The sequence below is a fragment of the Borostomias antarcticus genome, assembly GCF_949987555.1.
Source record: "Borostomias antarcticus genome assembly, chromosome: 8".
In the NCBI taxonomy this organism is placed as follows: domain Eukaryota; kingdom Metazoa; phylum Chordata; class Actinopteri; order Stomiiformes; family Stomiidae; genus Borostomias; species Borostomias antarcticus.
In genome coordinates this window covers 20,677,213-20,694,040 of record NC_140241.1, presented here as the reverse complement: position 1 = coordinate 20,694,040, position 16,828 = coordinate 20,677,213, and the positions used below count along the sequence as shown (strand labels likewise).

The following is a 16,828-nucleotide window of genomic DNA, read 5'->3' as shown; positions in this document are numbered from 1 at the left end:
GTCAGTACGCAGAAACCCTGGACCCAAAACCTGCCCTCACAGATTGTTAATGTTACACCCCGAGTCTAGCTGTCTTATCTCAACTACTGCCCCCTAACACCTGTCTCTTCCCCTGCGTTCACATGCTCTGAACACAGGCTGGACATGGCCTGAACATGCTCTAAACATGGCCTGGACATAGTCTAACTATATTCTGAACATGCTCTGAACATTTCCTGAACATAGTCTAACTATGCTCTGAACATGGCCTGAACATACTCTAACCATACTCTACCATACTCTGAACAGTCTAACCATGGTCTAAACATGTCCCTGAGGTTTTCTGTGGTAGTCTGTATGTCAATAACAGGACCCAAGCATGGAATAATAAAACTGGTATCTCTTTCTGATCTCTCCTCTCTCTCTCTCTCTCTCTCTCTCTCTCTCTCTCTCTCTCTCTCTCTCTCTCTCTCTCTCTCTCTCTCTCTCTCTCTCTCTCTCTCTCTCTCTCTCCTCTTTCTGCCCTCTCACTGTTATCTGTCTCTGCTCTCTCTTCTCTCTCTCTCTCCTCTCTCTATCTCCTCTCTCTGTTCTCTCTCTCCCCCCCCCCCCCCCCCCCCCCTCCTGCAGCCTGGTCTCAGCAGTTCATTCCAGCGGGGTAGAGTCGGGCAGCTCCAGCGACTCTGAGAGCAGCTCGGGGTCCGAGTCCGACAGCGAGAGCAGCGAGAGCAGCCGGGAGGAACCGCCTGCACCCCTCCGGAGCAGCTCGCCTGCCGTCAAGGTAGAGAGAGACTGGTTCTGGTAGGCTGGGCCTGGGCCTCCTCCTCCTGGACCCGAGGCGCCGGGCCGGTGCTCAGTCCCAGTCTTACAGAATCAACCAAATCCCGTTGTAGTTCGTGTTTGTGTACCATCTGTGTTTGTCTTGTGTTGTAAATATGTTTGTATTGTTGGTTGTTGTTTGTTGTATACATGTCCATTGTGATTGTTTGTATAAATAATAACAAACAAACAAATAATGTTATTTAAAAAAAATAAAAAAAAGAGAGGTACACACACACACACACACACACACACACACACACACACCAGACTGTAGTTCTGATAAGATATCACTCGTCTGTACCCATACACGGCTGTTTCCCTCCATTGATCCCCCGAGCGTTTCTGTGTGCAGACCGAGGGCGTCACGGTGACCAACTGGCAGCTGAACAACTGGATCAAGTCCAGCCAGCACAACCCGAGCACCGACGGCCAGGCCGACGCCCCCCTCCACAGCCCCGCCCCCAAGCTGCCCCAGAGCCACGAGGCGGCGGAGGACGACGAGGAGGCGGCGTCCAGGCTCCACGGCGCCCCCCCGGGGCCGGCGTTTGCTGACGGCCAGGCCGAGCCCCGGCCCGAGGGCCCCCACGGCGGCCAACATGGCGGCCGGCCCAAATCCCCCACCCCCGCCGCCGCCACCGCCTCCCACCGCGACCCCGGAGGCCCCAGGAAGACGGTGGGCAACAAGCACCCCTCCAAACCCGGCAAGGTCCCCCGCGCCGAGGACCCCCAGCCCCAGGCAGGCCTGCGGGTGGAGAGCGTGGAGGTGGCCCCCAGAGACAAAGACCCCTCTTTCACAGACAGGCCCAAGGTGAAAACGAAAAAGGGGGACAGCAAGAGCAACAGCGGTAAGACCGACGGCAAGAAGCCCGCCAAGCGCTCCGCCTCCGGCCAGAGGAAGGCCGGGGCCGAGGCTCGGGGCCCCAAGGTCACGCTGGTTCTGGACTGTAAACGGGAGCCTGACCGGGGGAGGTCTCCCAGCCCGAGCCCCCGTCCACGACCCAGCCCCACCCGGGTAGAGCAGCCCTCCCCAGCCCCGGCCCCAGCCCCGGCCCCCGCCCGGGCCCCTAACCCGGCGCAACCAGCCAAGACCAGCGGAGCACGGACAGAGGGCCCCTCCCTCAAGGTCCAGAAGAAGCCCCGGGGCCCCACCTCCACCTCGCCGGCCCCCAAGCCCTCCGCCAAGCGGGGGCCCGCAGCCAAAGCCCCCCGCCCCGCCCGGGTCCTCCCCAGGGCCCTGCTGGTGAAGATCGAGCTGAGCCTGCTCTCCAGGGTGCCCCAGGCCTCCGCGCCCATCCAGAGAGGCCAGGACCCCGCCGATGGGAAGAGACCGCCGACGGAGAGGGGGTCGGTGGACCACAAGAACAACGCTGCACCCACACCCACCAAAGTCAGCAAAAAAAGACCAGTAGGTTGATGTTCCTTCCTCATGTAAAGGCATGCGTGGGTTAACCTTAATTGGCTTATATGAGGATATGTCAAGCTTGGGCCTGATAATTAGCCTGATATGGTTGAGTGGTTTTAGATATGGTGTTGACGCTATTTCCATGAAGTCTAATGTTAGCTAGAGTACTTTATATAAGTGGAATTCGGAATATCAAGTTACTGATGTTAGGCCTCTGGGATTGTTACAAACTTTACCATTTTGCCAACGATTACAACAGAAATTGAGCTTCTCAGCAAAGTGCCCCTGATGGTTCCGTTCCACTTTCTTTAAGATAACATTAGCCAGGCTAATACTGTCATCACCACAATGTAACTACACAATTTGCTTTTGGATTTGTTTGGGGAACATGAGACTAATTTATGAGACAACCGTGTACATTCAGCTGAAATGGACCTACGTTAATTATGATGTAGATAAACGGAACGCTTGTTGCAGTAGCCTAATTATGTCACTTGAGAAGGGGGCGAATGCCAAACTCACTGAAAACGACAGAATCTGAATTGAAATTACCTTGACCGTTTTTCATTTATAGTTGTAGTGGTTGTGAAATCAATTTGTAAACGTCATCTCCAAGCCCCGTCTTCATTTACCTAACATAGGTTGCAATAGCTGCACACACACACACACACACACACACACAACGTTCGATTTGTTTAGCAATGTCACAACGACAAAATTGTGTGAGTAAATGCAATATGCGTGGCAACGTCTGTGTATAAAATAGTTTATACATTTTTACGGTACAGTGTGTGAATTGAATGTTCATCATCTGGTTCTGTTTCAGAACGAGAGAGTTAGGGGAGCGAGGGCCCGCTGGTAGAGCAGGTTGAGGCAGGCATGCGATGGAGCAGAGCAGAGCAGCTGTGGACATTAAGGGTGCAGCACACACCCTTGTCCATTGTCAGATGTCTTTAAGAAGGTTCACACACCAGGACATGCATTCTTCATGCTAAAGCTCTATGGTAGTACGGGTTCACATGCCCTTGTCAAACAGTCTGCAACATTTTATCAAGATTACTGTACATTAATTCTAGGTAGTTTTTTTTTTCTTTTAAAGCTGATATATATAAAATAAAAATCTTCCTGTCTTTGTCACCCGTTTTCACCCCGGATGAGTCAGCATCCCTGGTCTCAGTTTCGCCGAGGCGGAGACTCCACCAGGCCCTGTCTGTGTCTGACGACTGGTTGTCTTACAGGCCGACCAGGACGTCAAAAACCAAAGGAAGAAGCCCAGGCTGGAGAAAGATGGCAAGACGCCCTCCTCGTCCTCCTCGTCCTCATCATCGGGTCACTCTACCCTCAAAACAGGGTGAGTAGCTCCAGACCAGACCGCTGCTGTTGACCTTCTCCCAGAGAGCAGATTAGCTCCCCATGAAGACCTTTGGTAAACATACTCCAGGAGCTTGCTTGATCGCCTTGTTGAGAGGGGTCAGGGAAGAATTTTTACAGCTCACTTATCTGGCCCCTGGGTGATTACTGTTTTTTTGCTTCCCTCTGGAATATGTAGAGGTGGGTCGTATGCCCACCTCCCTTGTTCTCTGTAAAGCGCATTGTGTTACCTCTGGGTATGAAATGTGCTATACAAATAAAGCTTTGATTAGTTGATTGATTGATTGATTGTTATGCTGATCAGCTGTGCTGGAGCACTCGAGTGAAATCCCACAGACAGTAGCTCCCTGGAGGAGGACGGGGTACTAACCCCACCCTCTAGTTGGGGGGAGGGAGGGGGGCATCGGGGAACCTCTCATTCCTGATCCAAGAGACCTTTAAGTCGAAACTTTGGTGGTTTCCAGCGTGGGTACCCAGAGCCTCTCCCATGGGCACTGATGCCCCGTGTTACTACCTGTTCCACGGTGTCACGGCGTGGAAAGTCCCCCCCGTTGTAATGTGTCTGCACGTACGCGCGTGTTCATGGGTGTGCGCGCCTTTAAGTGTGTGTCTGTGTGTGTGTGCGTGAGAGAGACGGAGAGAGACGGAGAGAGACGGAGAGAGACGGAGAGAGACGGAGAGAGACGGAGAGAGACGGAGAGAGACGGAGAGAGACGGAGAGAGACAGAGAGAGACACAGAGAGAGACACAGAGAGAGACAGAGAGAGAGAGAGAGAGACAGAGACACGGAGAGAGAGACGGAGACACAGAGAGGGATAGAGAGAGAGAGAGACAGAAAGAGAGAGATCCCCTCACAACAGCCTCTCTTTCTCTCTCTACATCCCCCCATCTTAACATGCTCTCTGGCCGCCCCCCCCCCCTCCAGGACCCCCGCCGCCTGTGGGGAGGAGAGGGAGAGGAAGAAGGGAAAGAAGGCGCCCCCCCCTCCCCTGCAGCAGCCCCCCACGCCCCAGGACCCCAGGAAAGCCCCGGGGAGCAAACGCCATGCAGGGGAGGAGCCCGGGGCGGCAGGCGGCGGCAAGGACACCACCACCGCCAAGCACAAGAGGAACTCTGGGAAACGCAGCGAGCACTCCAAGACCGGCAAGGTACCGAGCGCTACGTCCTCCTGGGACGCCCTCGCGGTACGGAGTACGCCTGCTTAGTTTCAAACGAAGCGGGGTTGCCAACTGTGTTTAAAACATGCTTTTAAAAATATTTGAAATATGTTTGAAAGGGGACTGAGCCCAAATTTGAGACCGAATGGGACCGAGTACCAAAATTGCAGATCGGATGTTATGAGTTTCCTGGAAATTTCTGTATCTCGTTCATTGACTCGATACTTGATAGTGATTCTGTGCACAGGCTTCAACCCAGCAGGTTAAACGCGGTAGGGGGGGGGGGGGGGGGGGGGGTGGGTTGCATCAGCACACCACTGGGTTAGTACGTCTATCGCACAGTTAATTAAAATAAAATAAAAAATATATTTACAAAATATATATATATGTATATATATATATATATATGTATATATAAAAATATATATTTTGGAAGCAAAATGCATTTCCCTTGTGGACAATAAAAACATCTAATATATATACAGTAGGACCCCACTCATCCGAACTTCAGAGATCCGAACCTCCCGGTCTACCGGACAGGCTTAAAAAACGTTTTTTTTTTTGTCTGCTATCTGGTTACTGGTGAGATTTTCATTACAGTACTGTATCCTACTGTGAAAAAAACAGAACTGTATGTAGACCTACATGTTGCCTGTAGGCTGTAGCCTACTGTCACGTTTCATTTCTTTGTTACTCTAATGTCGAGCGCAAAACGCAAACGAGTCTGCTGCGCGAGAGCTGCATTCCTTGGTAGCCAGAAAGCGCGTCAGCAACCTGAAGCAGCATCGAGTCATTTTTCGTTCCCAGTTAATGGACTTCAGGAACACAGACGTGTTGTGGGCATGTAGATTAGCCTACTAGACCTACTGTATTTGTTAAATAATAGCCTACAGCCCACGTTAGCCTACATCGGTTGACTTAGAGACACGACAACTTGTCTGTCATTTCATTTATTTATTGATTGATTATCATTTGCTCTAATTGTTCTAATGTTGGGTTGTTTTTAGGCTATACCAATTTTGTTCTGCGAATACAGTAGCCTATCGATGCAGCGTAGGCCTCATTTGAGAATAAAGTACTGTATTTGATCAAAGCACGCACTCAAGTGGAAATTCGGTTATTTTATTATAGGCTACTGTAGGTCTATTATAGGCTAGGCTATATGAGTTTAGTTGGCTATTTGATTGCAATTTTGATGCATTTTCACAAGTAATTAAGGGTATTTATTGGTCTATTATGAGTCTATATGAAACAAGTATACCACTTATTGAATTTGGTGCATTTTAACATAAGTTTCAGTCATCCGGACATTTCAGAGATACGAACGACCTTCGGTCCCGTTGGGTTCGGATAAGTGGGGTCCTACTGTATATATATATATATATATATATATATATAAGATGTTTTTATTATCCACAAGGGAAATTAATTTTGCTTCGGTCACACAAATAAAACCCATCACAGCACAACATGACATCACAACAAAAAAATCACAACCCCCATGTTTGTGATCCTACCAGAAGGCCCCTAAGAGCAGCTTCGCCGTGCCCGCCCCCGCCCCCCCAACCGGGGCGCCGCTGCCCGCCAGGCCGCTGCTCAAGCTGGAGGACAGGTGAGACGACCCACCATGTTGTCTGTATGAGGAAGCCATTTTAAATCGGGTTTGTGTACTTCCTGCTTCCTGTCACTGTATCCCTGCTGAGCTTGTGGCCGTCTCCTACAGACAGTACCCGGTGGAGCACCACATGGCGGAGGCCAAAACGATGAAGCGCAAAGCGGACAACACGGTCAGAAAATCTCACAATCTCTCGTTTGAAATCTCTCTCCTGTCTGTCCCTGTCTCTGACCATGTCTCTCGTTCTCAAGAAACCCACGGTCTCTGGAACCACAGACTAACTGAGTTAACCTGGTGTGTGTGTGTGTCTGTGTCTGTGTGTGTCTGTGTGTGCATGCGCGTGTGTGTCTATGTGCCCCTCCAGCCTGACAAGGTCAACAAAGCCTTCAAATACCTGGAAGCGGCCATGTCCTTCGTGGAGAGCGGCATCGCCATGGAAACGGACCCCCAGACCCCCAAGTCGGCGTACACCATGTTTGCCGAGACGGTGGAGCTGATCAAGTGAGTCGCCGGGCAGAGACCTGGACCACCGTATCGGTCACCCTCACATGTTCCACAATGTGTTTTCAGGGCCTTCTCCGCAGTCGCCCCCCTCACTGGAACTCCCTCCCCAAAACACGTCTGAGATCCACTCCACTCGCCACGTTCAGGGCTGCATGCGAACCTTTCCAGCAGTAGTGCTGGTGTGACCACCGTTTTCAGGAGGTCGAACCAGTACTTAAGTTTGTCGCAGCGGAACGGCAAAGCCCCCACGCACAGCGCAACGGTGTCAGATTTAACTTATATGAATGGTAAATGGGGCGGCTGTAGCTCAGGAAGTAGAGCAGGTTGTCTAGTGATCGTAGGGTCAGCGGTTCGAATCCCGGCTCCTCCTCACGACATGTCGACGTGTCCTCGGGCAGAGACACCGAACCCCAAATTGCTCCCAGTGAGCAGGCTAGCACCTTGCATGGCAGCTGCCGCCATTGGTGTGTGAACGTGTGTGTGAACGGGTGAACGAGAGGCCTTCATTGTAAAGCGCTTTGGATAAAAGCGCTTTATAAGTGCAGTCCATTGAACTTATATGAGGAGAATCCTTAACTAAAGTTTGCAAACTGTTTTGAAATTCACAGAAGCGGCTGTTATGTAGGCTTATAAAATGAATTTAAGCAGGCTAGCTAGACTACTGACAGCCAACGGTCTTTTGAAGCTGCAGAGTGCTGTGAGTTTGACTGAAGAAAAAAACAAAAGGAGCTCTTATCACAGCCAGGAATCAAGTTTCACCCAGACCATTATATTACATCATGGCAAGTTCTGAACAGCCAGACTAGCCAGACAATACTACTTGAGCACAGGTCTTTAAGTAACTGATATTGTACTTGAGTATCAAAAGTGTCCAACAGGAAACAGCACATGAAGCTGAGCAAAAAAAACATCCCATCAGCCCCGGCGCCCCCCAGGGCTGGGTCCAGGAACAAGAGAAATGACAGTGGAGGGGGGTCGTTGACAAACTCAATGTAGTTGCTACTGTAAGATAGGTAAAATAAACCATCTTACATTTGATCGATGTGACGATGTCAGTCGCTAAATGCTCTAAATGCTTCAGGGAGATGTTCATATTGTCTGGTATTTTATTTTATTTTATTAGGATCTCTTTTAGCCATCGGCTAGTCTTCCAAGAATAATGGTAATGGTATTACGACAGTAAAATCTTTGACTCACCCCAATACCCAAAACACTTCCTCGGACTAAAGTTTAAAAAGCTTGATCCTCCCCTGTTCATTTAGTGTCTGAATTGAATACATTTCGTCGTGTCTGTGTCAGTGTTAGTGCTCACATATGGCCTAGTAACCCTCGTCTTAAATGAAAGTGCACTTCCACATGTAAAGGTGACAGCATGTGTTCCCACTCCATAGTGTTCAGGTGACTGAGGCGCGGTTTGCGAATTACCCTGGCTCAGCATACGATTGGCTGCACCGTAGGCTTCAATATGCGATCTGTGCTTGATTACGTATTGTGATGATGATCTATGTGTTGTTTTTTCTCTCAATATAAGTATCTTGGGGTATCTTGGAAAGCGCTATAGAAATAAAATGCGTTTTTATTAGAGAGTGTTAGCCATTTGTCAGTTGGAACATAAAGGGGGTTTAAAGGGGAGGTCTAAGTATCCCCCCTAACTCTCTCCTCAGGTTCATATTGAAACTGAAGAACTCCCAGGATGCATCAGCCCGCGCCACAGAGAGGGACTTCACCGTTTTATGGTGAGAAGCTCCGCCTCCGCTGGCCGCCCTGTACACACTCTGGCTGCGTTCCGAATCGCATACTACCCTACTATATAGTATGCCAAAACAGGATGTAGTATGTCCCAATACATAGTATGCCACATGCAGTATGGCAAAAATACCAGGATGTCCTACTACATCCGGTCGTATTTTGCAGTATGCAAGCCAGCAGGCTTTTCTGGCTATTCTGATCCACAATCCTGTGCGCAGCGGAAATGTGCATCACATGTGCGAGTTGTGACAGCTGTAGACGAATGTCACGTTATGGACAGCGACGGATGTGGGGAAATTTCAAGGCGCAATGTTATGACAAGGTAGTATGTCCCAATTGGATGCCTATTGCTTGCAAAGTAAGTACTTTCTAAGGGCAGCTGTAGTAGGTACTGGTAGTAAGAAGTAGAAGTATGCGATTTGGAACGCAGCCTCTGACCTGCGTACGACAGCTGAGACCATTTAAGAACGAAATCGGATTGTTTTGGGACGGCCAAATTGGATTGTTGACAGTTCTAAGGCCTTGTTTACACACTATTTTAGAAAAATACTCTTCGCTTCGTAATCCCGTCTCTCCTTCATCGTGATTGGTCAGCTGCCAGAAAGGCGCTTGACATCACACAGCGCTTTTTCTGAAAAGTTAAACAAAATTCAACTCAAAAAGGCGGTGGCAGCTGCACTTTTTGAAAAGGCGTCCTGCCTTTTGCCTTTTCCCATAGGGTTGCATGTAAAAAAGGCTCTGGCCGTAAAAAAAAATCTAGTGTGAAAAATCTAGTGGGACTAAAACTGCAATTTTCAAGATTCAACCCGTCAAATCTCGACGGAGAGACTCATAATGAGACGGATGCTCTATGACTTGTTTCTCATCCCGGCTGTCGTATTTGAACCCGTCCTTAGAAAAGAGCATAAATGTACAGTAGTCTTAATACCTCAAGAGTTTAGTTCAGGAATGTCAGGAATATCACTTGTTCGTACCATTCAAATTTTTTTTTTTTTTTTTTTTTGTGTGGAGCTATCAGTTGACGTTCTCCCATTGGGTTCATCCAAAGGATTTAGTTTTTGTTTTTCCTTTGCACATCATTTAGCTCCAAATATATACATAATTTTTATTATTATTATTATTATATATTTTTTTTACATTTTTCTAATCACTGTCCCTGTGCCGCTGTGATCTCCAGTATGAGATGCCAGGCTCTCCTCCAGATGGCCATGTTCCGATACAAAAGAGAAGCAGCACTCAAGTATTCCAAGACCCTCACAGAACATTTCAAGGTACCCGCAAGCGTCTCCTCATTCGCTGGGCGGTCTCTTGAGGTCGTAGTCTGATTTAAACCTTTGAACCGAATTTGATGACCACCTTTCTTTTGTCTCTCCAGAGCTCGTCCAAATCAGCACAGGCCCCCTCTCCCTGCATGTCAAGGTAAGCCGCCCCCCTCTCCCCTCTCACCACAAGGTTTGTTTCAACAGTAAACGGTAAAAAAGAGACATTTTCGTCCACAATGCATCTTTTGTGTCCGCTGTTGAAAGAGTGCATTCCACCATATCTTTTATATAAGCCCCAGTCTTGACACCTCAGCCCACTCATGGCTCTCCTCTCCTCCCTCTCTCCCTTCCTCCCTCTCTCCCTCCCTCCCTCCTTCCCTCCCTCCCTCTCTCTCCCTCCCTTTCTACCCCCCCTCTCTCCTTCCATCTCTCTCTCCCTCCATCCCTCCCTCCCTCCCTCTCTCTCCATCCCTCCCTCTCTCTCTCCCTCCCTCCCTCCACCACCCCCCCCTCTCTCCCTCACTCCCTCCCCCTCTCCCTCCCTCTCTCTCCCTCTCCCCCTCCTCCCTCCCTCTCAGAAGTACAGGCACCCCTTCTCCCCTGTCTCCCATGCCCTCCCCAGTGAGCACCAGCAGTTCAGGCCCCGGCTCCAACCACAGCGGCGGCGTGGCGGTGGGCCCAGCCAGCAGCACAGTGGCCATACCCCAGGTCATCCAGCAGGTGGCGTCGTCCTACGTCAACATCACAGCCCTCTTCCTCAACGCCCACGACATCTGGGAGCAGGCCCAGGAGCTGGCTCACAGGGGCAGCGGTAAGATGGCGGAAGCGTCAGCTGAACCACATTCCTTCTTGTTCGTTTGACTTGACTCATCTTTAGCTTGTTCTTTAATTGCGCAGAAAAGAAAGGCAAAATGTACCGAGCGTACGGTAATTTCTTTATTGGCGTCACGTCTCATAACACGTGAGGGAGTGCGACACAGCGCACACATGCACGCGCACGTCTTCAGTGGTCGCTGGTGGAAGCTGACCTCTGCGTTTAACCCATCCAAGCCGTCCTCCTCCAGGGGCAGCCAGGAGCAGTGGGCAGCCTCGTCCGTGGCGCCCGGGGACCAGGTCCAAGTGCTCAGTCCAGGTCCTGGTCAGGAACCAGACTCGAGAGCATCTGTTCTTCTGCATGTTTTTCGTATCAGGTTCTTTGGGAGGAAACTCTTATCGAACACGGGGAGAACATGCAAACTCCGCACTGAAAGGCCCGGGAGACCTTCTTGCTGTGAGGAGACTAGGTACTAGGTACAGCGCCAATGTGCCGGACGTGAGCGATATCAGGGTTCAGTGTTTTGCTCAAGGACACTTTGGCACACCGCCGGCAGCTGGGATCGAACTGGGGACCTTCCGATCCCCAGCCGGCCGCTCTAACTCCCGAGCTACGCCCTATTACAATACAATATCAAAAGACATTTAAGAGATTTAGTTCTAACTAATGCTCAAGTCGAGGTCACTTACGACCACAAAGAAGTCTTGTCACTTTTTCTTGATAGCACACATGGGTCAAAATACCATTTGAAATAATTTACATTATATTACATTAGTCATTTATCAGACGCTTTTTCCAAAGCGACTAACAATAATTGCATTTAACGTAGAAAAAGCCAGTGTACTACTACTTGCCAGAACTCACAAGTGCATCTTTTTTCTAAAACAAGTGACTAAGAGCATAATCTAGTGATGAAGGCAAAGTGCAAGAATAGCAATCTAAAATACAGTAGGTGCTTAAGAGGGAGGATCGTTGTAGTACTTGTTACATTTCAATTATATGTGCACATCCGGCTGCACTCAAGCTTACTATAGAGTAGTTGAATGGGTATTTGTACATAAAGTACATATTGATGGAACAGGCAGGCAGGGAGCTGGATCACAGTGATTAGAGATGACTCATGTAATCATCATGTTGTTGTTGTTGTGGTGTCCTCAGGTGTGCTGTCAGAGCTGGACTTGGCCCTGGGCGCCCTGAGTCTGACCTCCAGCATGACCTCACTGGTGCGCTACATACGCCAGGGCCTGCACTGGCTGAGACTGGACACCCGTGAGACGCACTGACCACACACCCCCACCCCCCAGACCCCCCCCCCCCCCCCCGAAAACCGACCCGCAACACCGACCCCCTCACGCACTCACACACACAAACACACACACACACACACACTACCCCTACCCTGGACACGCCTATCGGCTCTGTTGAATTCCAACTAGCCATTCCATCTGAGGGAAACGGGACTCTGCACACGGAAGCCAACATGCCCGACGCTCCTCCTCTGTCCTCTCCTCCGCTGACCGCGCAATCGGACGGCCCGGACTCGCAGCGGGCGGCGCCGCACGACGCATTCAGACGGGCGTCGCCGTCTCTAACACGGACGCCATCGACGGTCCTAATGTTTTTGTTTGCCGCACGGAAGAATCCCCCCAAAAACGACAACCGTCGCCCCCCCCCCCCCTTCCAGCCGTTCACCCCCACATACGGTAGCGCGAAGCAGCTTCTTCATCAGCCTTATCGTCACCATCTCCGTCAGCGTCATTTTTATTACTAGTAATATATATTGTTGATGTTTAAGTGGAACTTTGGTTTGATCGAGCGGCGGTCGACGTGGACGATGTTTACTGTGTTCAACTGAAAATGCCCGGAGAACAAAAGGGTACCATCCCAGAATAGTCTAAACCTACCTTGCTCTCTCTCTGTTAGTCAGATGCTTGAGGCGGAACTTGGACCGATCGCAGTATTCTAGAATGCTCTCTTCTACTGTGATGTGATGGGAGGGGCCTAGACCGCTGGTGTTGTGATCATGTGCGTTAGTGTTCCCCTGCCAGTACAGAGTCCACTGAGACAGCAGATTCGATTGGATTTGGATTTGCACTTATGTACTTTTAGCTTAAAATAAGTGAAGTTAGTGTTAAAGTTTCTCTATTAGCAACGATACTGGTTTATCCAACCATTAGACAGAGAAGAAGCCAAATGGTCTAGCATATACAGTAGCTAGAGGTTGACCAGTGGCCCCGAGTCAGGACCAACCACTCAGACGGGAGGAACTCTAGCTCACATGGTGACCTGCTTGTAGGAAGCTGGCTGAAGGATGAGACCGCTGCAGTCTAGATGGTTATGCGTCGGCCTGTACTCCCCCATCACTGCGATCCAGCAGCCCGTCGCAAAGAGACAAGTCCCAACATGAGGTCCACTTGGTAACTGGAATATTGAGCGGCGTTTGTCTCATCTACTTGAGTCTAAAGACCAAAACATCCCAACCTGGCCGACTGCTCCTCACCTCTCGCTGGCCAGAGTTCACCCCAAAGTCTTCATGATAAAGACGCACTGTTCACTCTGCCCCGAGGGCAGTTAGTGAAGCCCACTGATGCCCCAAGGGCAGTGAGTGAAGCACACTGATGCCCCAAGGGCAGTGAGTGAAGCACACTGATGCCCCAAGGGCAGTTAGTGAAGCACACTGATGTCCCGTTAAGGTTGGGCTGTGAGAGACGTTTCCCTCCTGGGCTGTAGCTGGACATTCCCCCTGTTATGGACAGAGACCGAATTACATCCTACAGCTGAGACAACTGTGCCTTAGATATTGGAGGCTTGTCTTCCCAAACAGAATACTTATTGAATGTATAGTCGTCACAATAAATCATGTACACAGTCCCTGAGACGGAGGTACAACGCGCGGTCGTCTGAGGCTGTGAGGTCACCCCCCATCCAGATCTGCTAGCGGAGGAAAGGAATGTGAGTTAATGTTCAACTCTGGACGGTTGGAATTCAAGCGTTGTAGAACTGGCAGCCTGTGTGACAGGCTGTGTGTTTACCCATATCTCTGATGTCACTTCCTGCAAGCACAGTACGCAGTCATAGTCCAGATGGTGATATGTCATTTAAAATGAAACCCATGTCAAAACATCTTGAAACAGCGCTGTTTTTCCTCCTAGATGAAATGTGTACTCTCAGCCGTAGCAGAGGTGAACAGGCGGATAACCTCCACCCTTTGAACTAAGTGGCCATAATTACTGAGTGCCTGTTGACTCTGGTTAGTAGTCTTATCATTTCCCTCTTCACAAAGTATGCAAATGATCACCTCCTACTCAAGGATTTGAAGGCCTTGTGTTTGATACTTTGAGGGTCCACACGTTTGGAACAAAGAAACACTTTTTGGAGAGAGATATGAAACGGATCGTGTTGATGTAAGAATAGAGGATGTGCCGCCTTTCTCCAGGGTGACTTTATTATGGTTCAAATGCTGGCCACCTTTTGGTCCCAGTAAGGTCGAGGCTCATGGTATTAGAAACTTGTATTTGATTACATCAGCGGTTATTTATTGTTTATGAAATATTAACAAAATTATAGTGTTTATTTATTTTGAATCAAACCAATATTGTAATAAATTTATTCCTACCCCTTTCTTTCATTTCAACATGAATATTACTACAGTGCTTGGAGCAGGATTAATGGCCGACACATTTAATTTGCACTTTTGAGTATTTTAGGTTTCCTTCAGTGTTTTCTTCTAGGCGGGACAGAAGAGTGATTTCTGAAGGAGAGCCGACCTGAGTCTCCCTCATCACTCTGTGACTAAAAGGTCTCCCGAGCAAGACCTGACATTTCTAGCTTTGAGAAATGTGTTTTTGGTGAAAGATCAAAACAGTGGTTTAGACTACAGTGCTTAGCTTGTAATCAACTTAATCTGTGCCATTAGTTATTTGAATAGTTTTTTTTTTGTTACTATACTGTGGAAGTGAATTGGGGCTCACTGGAAAAAGCTATCGTTCAATTACAACATGGGCTGCACATGGAATCACAACCGAACAATGTCTATGTATTTATTTTATCACAAATATGAAAAGTATGAATTGAGTACACTGATACCATGGCTTTTAGGTTTGTTGTTGTTTTTATATTGTGTTCTTCCGGAGTAGGCTGCTTTACAAGTAATCATGTCATTTGAGTTTCCCAACTTTGATAGCGGCACTGCACATGGACACAAGTGGCGTGTTATGAGAGAGCTTTTGACATTTGTTTAAACTCTGGTCTGTCTTGGTAACTGTCCTGTCTGATTTCTGAGGCTCTGCTGCCATGCTTCTTTTCAACCTTTACAATTTGCGCTACATTTGTTGGTATTATGTGTACAAACGGTATAATTCTTGTCCATAGATAATATGATCACACACTAAAAGGTTCTTCATCACCATGGTCATTAACTGGGAAAATGTGCAGAGATTTTTTTGTAATTCAACTTTTTTGCCTTGTGAAGATATGTAAATAGTTTGATCTGCAATGTACAGAGATGTATAAAGACTGATTGGCAATGAATTAAGTTTTTCTTTTACTCTTGAGAAAAAAAGTTCCTTGTTTTCCAAAGAAGCTGTCGTACAGGCTTTTTGTAGCTTGGCTGCTTTAGCTGAAGATGATTTGTTGAAAATGTAAACTGGTTCAACGGTACATTTCTGCCATCTAAGACCAGAATAATTCTGCAGTGTAAAATGTTTCAGAGGCAATAAAGTTTGGGGAATATGGTATGGGCTGTTTGTTATTCTGAACATTGGTTTTATATACTTTAGGCCTAGTTTCACTCTTCAGTAGAATGATGGACATCCATGTAATTTTTCTAGTTTCATGTTTTATTACCAATGCATACAATAACAACAAACCTTATTTTTAGAAAAAAATATAGAACATTCATCATACTGTGTTAACGTATGTACTCAATCCACTCACTTTTTAAAAAAGATTAACAAGATTAATTTACTTTAGAGAATTCATCTCCAGAACAGATTGTTGTGATTACGCTGTCAGATGAATTTGGAGCTGGAATTAGGTCAATTAAAACATCTTGTTTTATGTTTCAGATTCTCCTCCAAAGTTGGGGTTGCTGAAAGCAGGCTGCGATAAAAGAGCAGAAAAAAAACATGTTAGGAAGTGAGGAAATGATCGCTGCAAGTAACCTGCTTATTAATAATAATAATAACTTTAATTTATATAGCGCCTTTCATGAAACCCAAGGTGCTTACAACCTGTCCATTTTCTAAGGCGTCCTACTTGAGCACCAGGGTCTCTTAACGTACCACGTGGATGTCCTTGGGGGTTCTGGTTGGGAAGCTGATGGCGCTGAGCTTGACTCCGCGCACAGTGAAGACATAATATAGGAGGGCGAGGATCAGGGTTAAAACCACAATGGCTCCGACGACAGCGCCAGCTATTACACCCCCTTCTGGTAGGAAAGAGGACACAACACATCATTAAAGTCTCTCTCTACACTCACATACTCACACACTCACATACTCACACACTCACTCACTCACTTTCACTGTGGCATAAGCACGACTAAACATAGTCGCCGTAAGCTATTGACCGCCATTATTCAAAACTAGCTCTGCTTACGATTGTCTTTTCGCTGTTTCAATCAGAATCCCCCTCTAGCGCCCCATCGGTACGCGTGGAACTGCACTAGCGGCTTGCGGTGCGTTTCGATTTTGAGCATGTCACACGGAGCTCCGCATGGAGCACATCCCTACACTCTTAAGGCCGTTTCAGACGAGGACCGATATCCGCGCACTGTAATTCATTTTCAATGAGAGAGGCGGGCGGACAATTTGGGAGCCGCGGGCAATCTGGGGCGGAGCGGCAAGCGGGCGCGACCCCGTGAAATTGTCGCGCGCGTGCTCGCGACGAGCTGAATTGTAGTCAGCTTTCCCCGCTGCGCACAGGACGTGTCTCCCGCTGATCTGAGCGAGAACGCAGGCGGAATATCGCTCCCCGTCTGAAACGGCCTTTAGGGTCCTTACATAGTCGCTGTAAGCTCCATGTGCAAGGCCGTACGCGAGGCTGCAAGGTGACGTTGAAGCGGCCTCGCGTACGGCCTTGCACATGGAGCTTACGGCGACTATGTAAGGACCCTAAGAGTGTAGGGATGTGCTCCATGTAGGTTATGGTGGT

General features: G+C 48.6%; 1 protein-coding gene across 2 annotated transcripts in view; it reads left to right on the top strand.

Annotated features, from left to right (window-relative positions):
• aff1 (AF4/FMR2 family, member 1) overlaps positions 1 to 15,379 on the top strand; it is a 38,840-nt gene extending 23,461 nt beyond the window's left edge. For both annotated transcript variants that reach the window (XM_084441771.1, XM_084441772.1), the window contains 12 exons: positions 610 to 760; positions 1,154 to 2,206; positions 3,442 to 3,554; positions 4,500 to 4,722; positions 6,252 to 6,343; positions 6,455 to 6,518; positions 6,711 to 6,847; positions 8,515 to 8,586; positions 9,777 to 9,870; positions 9,975 to 10,018; positions 10,440 to 10,672; positions 11,834 to 15,379. In XM_084441771.1, the coding sequence (XP_084297897.1) occupies positions 610 to 760; positions 1,154 to 2,206; positions 3,442 to 3,554; positions 4,500 to 4,722; positions 6,252 to 6,343; positions 6,455 to 6,518; positions 6,711 to 6,847; positions 8,515 to 8,586; positions 9,777 to 9,870; positions 9,975 to 10,018; positions 10,440 to 10,672; positions 11,834 to 11,958 (2,401 nt within the window). In that variant the 3' untranslated portion in view covers positions 11,959 to 15,379. The remainder of the gene's footprint in view (positions 1 to 609; positions 761 to 1,153; positions 2,207 to 3,441; positions 3,555 to 4,499; positions 4,723 to 6,251; positions 6,344 to 6,454; positions 6,519 to 6,710; positions 6,848 to 8,514; positions 8,587 to 9,776; positions 9,871 to 9,974; positions 10,019 to 10,439; positions 10,673 to 11,833) is intronic.
• Positions 15,380 to 16,828: the final 1,449 nt, after the last annotated feature.